Source organism: Protopterus annectens, chromosome 13.part0 (assembly GCF_019279795.1).
Source record: "Protopterus annectens isolate FY-2018-M chromosome 13.part0, PAN1.0, whole genome shotgun sequence".
Lineage (NCBI taxonomy): Eukaryota > Metazoa > Chordata > Ceratodontiformes > Protopteridae > Protopterus > Protopterus annectens.
The window spans coordinates 854,790,138-854,795,609 of record NC_056747.1 but is presented as its reverse complement, the minus strand read 5'-3'; the positions used below and the strand labels follow the sequence as shown (position 1 = coordinate 854,795,609).

General features: G+C 36.1%; 1 protein-coding gene across 1 annotated transcript in view; it reads right to left on the bottom strand.

Annotated features, from left to right (window-relative positions):
• AATF (apoptosis antagonizing transcription factor) overlaps positions 1 to 1,252 on the bottom strand; it is a 1,387,092-nt gene extending 1,385,840 nt beyond the window's left edge. The window contains exon 1 of the mRNA XM_044054573.1: positions 1,072 to 1,252. Coding sequence (XP_043910508.1) covers positions 1,072 to 1,156 — 85 coding nt within the window. The 5' untranslated portion in view covers positions 1,157 to 1,252. The remainder of the gene's footprint in view (positions 1 to 1,071) is intronic.
• Between the last annotated feature and the right edge of the window lie 4,220 nt (positions 1,253 to 5,472).

Here is a 5,472-nt window from a genome sequence, read left to right as displayed (position 1 = left end):
TCTTCCCCTGTTAACTAGCAAGCATAGTACAGTGCTTTACTACAGCTAAACCTAATGCTGGTGTATGCTTCCATATACCCATTCTGGTCACCAACAGTGAGGAACACTTCATGGCTGGGACCTGTGCTCACCTTGCCCCTCTGCATGTAGCTCTAGTACTGGACAGTCTTATAACAGGACAAAATCAAACATTTCACTTGGCAGATTAATAAGCCAGCATCAGTTTCTCACCCCTGTTCCTCCCCATCCAATTCTTCCAGATCTTACTCAAACCCAGGTCACCAAGGGTTCAATTAGGGATTCTCCCCTCTGTCATTGCACCACATATCTGGTCAAATTAACCTTAAATTTAACAGATTAGTTATTGGACTAATGTACCATGTACACAGCTTGAAACTCTTTGGGTCTGACCCTTACACATTCATGGCTTTTCTCACAGTTTATTGCCAAAATCTAAGCGTCATCCAACCCAAAGTCCATTAATCTTGGAGTTTCAAGTCTTCTACATTCTACAACTACTGTATGCACTCATAACCTCAATGTTAATGGATTTCATAATTATAAACCTAAACCAAAACACACACAGGACATTTTCTGTTGCATAGGTACCCTGTCCTCCAAAGTCTCACCTTTGACAATTCTTGCCATCCAAATCTTTCCTCTAAAAAAACATCTCATGGCCAGGTCAGTTAAGAAAGTAAGTTGCACGTCATGACTATGTACAATACATACTCTACAAACACTACTAAGTTATGTAAGTATCCCAAACTGTACTTCCCAGGTCACCCTATAAAACGTGTTTGGGTCACTAGCACTTTACTAGTAACTTAATCCACAAAAAACACTTTAGTATCTCAAACGTCAGTAAAATTGTAGCCTAATCCCATTCTGAAGAAGTAATAGACAGCAGAGCCTGAAAACATAAAAGATAAAATATAACTTGTGTCCATAAAAAAATCAGTTTAATAACACGTGTGCTTTTACAATGACAAGCTTCCAGCTGCACCAATAATGACACACAGTTAGTGCACGGAAAAGCGACACTACATATAAAACAATCAGTTCAGTTACCTTCATCAGGATCATCCTCTGGGTCAGTAAATTTAGGCAAAGGGTTTAATAAATCCTCAAGCTGCTGGGACAAGGAAGCAGACATTTTTAAACAACTTTCACAGAGAAAAACTGAATACTTCCACACGCGATACGCACTAAGCAATCAACTTCCGGGTCATAGCGCTTGCTTGGGCAGTTAGCTGTCCAACTTCTTTTGAGGTAGAGTACGGTAGCTGGTTTCAATGGTCTTTATTAAACCCCTATCCGGAACGTAGCTGCACTGCAAGAGTATAAGCATTAATTATAATGCTTGTTTAAACTCTTGTAGTGCAGCTACGCTCCGGGCAACGATTGTTCAGCCCATCCTGTGATGGATAACTTTTGTTTTGTGTTATAGGGAGTATGTTCTAGAGCAGTGGTATCCCCTGCGGCTGCAAGATATACTTGTCCCTCTAAACCGTTCTGTTGATGTTGCCGAACAGGTTTACTTCCATAGTCGGCGTATTTCTGATGCCATTTGATTTGTTGATGTGCAGTAAATTCATCAGTATTGGGTCAGAAGATGCTTTGTATGCCAGAAACAATTCACCTTTTTGCAGTATGTAGGAAACCGAGTATAGTGACAGAACTTTGAGTCAGTCCATGTAGTACATGCTGTTTAGACATTGTATCCTTTTAACAGGGTGTCTCCTGTGGGCGTTCCAGTTGCATGTGTCTGCAAAGATACATGCCAAAGGGCGAATTATATTCAATGATTGGCCTAAGGATGACTGAGTAAAAGGGGGCAATGGCATTCGAAGATCTAAACACAATCCCTTTGTTTATAAGCTGTACGATATAGAAAGACTTTCTTACAGAAATGGGCATATGTTGATCAAAAGTTAGGTCACTATCCACATAAGTTCCCAAATCCCAAACAACTGGGTCACTTCTTAGGGCCATATTTTTTAACAATACAGGTGTTTACTAGGAAAATCCTATCTGATCAAATAAGACTCCATTCACATCCTAAAATAAAAAATAATAATCTGTCACACATATCCAATAAATTCTTAAAATGTGTATGATCAAAAGATGGAGAAAGCATGCCTTGAAAATGAGAACTGTCCGAAGCTGTTAAGAGAGTCTAAGATCAAAATCAAAATGGAACTTGAAGGGATGTCCACCAAATTAATGTTACAAGAAATGATGCATTCTGAAGCCATCAATCAAATTGTGATCAACTGTACATCTCAGCTGTCCCTGATTTTTAGGGATTGAATTATTGTTGATTTAAATGAGGTGGATGACTTATCACCAGGTGACAAATTCCAGTCTCAGCTTGGGAAATACAAAGAAAGTCAGAAATCCAGTTCAATAAGAGACAGCAAGAGAATAAGGGTAATATGTATCAGTTACATGCAATTCTTAGCAAACAAGAAGTAGAGTATACACATTTGCAAAATACAGTGTTTACAATTAATTCAAACAATTCACATTTAAGAAATGAGAAATCTCTATGTTAGATTCAGCTGTATATTATGGGGTAGGATAGATAAAGTGAAGAGAACAAGGTAGGAAAGCATTTGCGTGTAGCTGAAAGGAAAAGTTGGTTTTAGCAGTAGTTTATGTGAGTATGAATCATAGATTTGCTGAAGTGGAATGAACCATAGGAGGAGATTTGAATATAGCCCAAAGGAGAAAGGGAAATTGTGGAAGTATAGGTTATGCTCATAATTTTGCTCTGTCCCTTCTAAAATTGAAAACTTTTTTTGTTTGAGAAAAGCAGGCGGATTACTGCCAGTAAGTATTTATCATAATTACAGTTACAAATCTCTTCAGGAAAACAAATATTAATTTATTTTATTTATTGATTTTCTAAGTTTATAATTCCTGTATTCAAAAAGTGCCCATGATTTGAGCCCTTCTGGCAGTTGGCACAGAGGGTTATATGGCTGTGAGTTATAACTAATGAAGTACAGGGTTTGATTCCCTCAGCCCTTATTTGCCTTCTGTGTGACATTGAGAAAATCAGTTAACAAGACGCTCCTGGGTCACCCCTGAAAAGGAACTGTGTGTCTGTTAAGCCACCTGGTTAACAAATGGGTATTATTATTATTATTTTTTTTCCATAATTATTTTTTGCTTTGTCCATAATTCTGGAAGTAAAAGGTTTAGTGTTAAATAGTCAGCTAGATGGATTGCAAAGGGAGGGGTGCAAAGAATGTGTCACATCAGCTATAAACTCTATAGACTAAGCAGACAACAAAGACAAATCAGAGAGAAGAAATGTGAGAAAACAGAGCTTAATGAAACACATAAGCAATGCGGGGGATCAATTGGAAGTCACATTTATTTATTTACATTTATTTACCTGGATAGTCTGAATGGATCAGCAAAAGCAAACCCTTTTTCAGAGGAGGCCTGTGGAGAAAAACCTCCAAACATCAATATGAAAAGGACAAAGTACGCAAAAGAAAATGTCACAATCATTTTCTTAGCAGGATAACATAATAATTTATTGATAACAAGAAAGCTGATAACCACTGTGTCGCTGACGCCTCCGTGTCTTGGGAAATCCACACTCCAAATCAACAAAGCACACCGACCACTTCAAGCAGGAAACAAATGAATAAACGATCAAAAAAACAACTAAAATAGTTGATACTTTATCTAAAAAATGATAAAATGACAAACTCCACTGTTAGAATGACTCCACAGTTAAGCGCTTTCACTTGTAAAAACACAAGCTTCCTCAGAACACTCTAACTGACAAATTCAGATGTTAAATGAACTTTTTGGTACCAACAACTTTTGAATCTCTTACATACTTAAAGACATACATACCCATAATCTAACCAACTGTCCATCCTCATCTTACACATAATATATGATATATATAAGATAATTGAATGTAAAATCACATGAATCTAATAAGGCTGAAAATTGCTGTTAATTACTAAAAAATTACTAATAAAAGCTAAAAAATTACTAACAAATTCCTAGAAATGGTATAGTCACAGAGTCAAATAAAAATACATAAAATATGTATATATACAGAAAAATGTTTTGCATACACATAATACCTGTCCTATTTATACAATACTGTTAAACCATTCTCGATATTATTTGTACCGAGTCCAATAATCAATTCAAAGACAACAAAGGTTTAATTGATATAGTGCCATTTAGACCTGGAAACACAGAGGCGTCTGTATATATTTGCCACCTTAATTCTTTGTATAAAAGCATACCATTTGAGTCTCCCCCTCTCGGGTCCATTTTCAGTATATCAATAATCCCAAATTTAAAATAGGATTATCACCAAACTCTTTGATATGCCTATATAGTGCATTTTTTTCATCCTTTCTTTTAATACTATATAGGTGGGAATATATGCGTCTGTTAAACTTCCTCTGTGTCTTGCCTATGTAAAATCCTGAACAAGTTTGACATATGGCAAGATATATAACCATTTTGGTTTGACAATTCCCTCCACAAAATATAATATCAGTATGATTGTAATTATCCAACACCACACTGTCTCCCTGTATTATAGTGTGGCATTGGTTGCATGCTCCACATTTACTTGTATTCTTATATGTAATAACCTTATGACCATGCCCTCTCTCTAAAATTAGCTTGATGTCAATGCCTATTTTATTTACAAATTTGGGGCTATGTCCTAAAACCAAGGCTACTTCCTGATCTGCTGTAATAATACACCAATTATCGATTAGGATTTTCTTTACCTTGCCTGTGTAGGTTCCAAATTCTAAAATACATGTCCTATCAAACTGTCTATCATCTCTTGTTGTGTCTATTTCCCTACAAGTCTCACTATCTCCTCTATTGTGATACTTGTCACCCAGTAGGGGTATATATTTTTCCCCCATTCTTTAATAACATAATCCTTTATTTTTGACATAGCTTTGACATTATATCCTCTATCTTTGAATAATGTGGTAATGTATTCCACTTCCTCTAACATGTCACTGAATACTGATGTCATCCTGACTGCTCTAATAAGTTGCCCTTTATATATATTCATGAACTGTCTCTTGGGATGATTGCTAGTATATTCCAAGTAATCATTAGTGAATGTACTTTTCCTATGGATCTTAGAACTAAAGATATTGTTTTCCCTACTCACAATAGTATCTAAATAAGCCAAACCTTTTGTATTTTTGGAAAAAGTAAATTTCAAATAACTATTAGTGTTGTTGATATATACCAAAAATTGATCCAACAACAGTTCTCCTCCATCCCATATCAGATAGATGTCATCCAAAAATCTGGAGTAATGTTTAATATACTTCATGTATATACTGTTAAATATATACATGTCTTCCCACTCAAGCATAACCAAGTTGGCATAGATGGGAGCACAAGCTGCTCCCATCGCTACACTCCTGGTTTGCCTGAAATATTCTCCCTCAA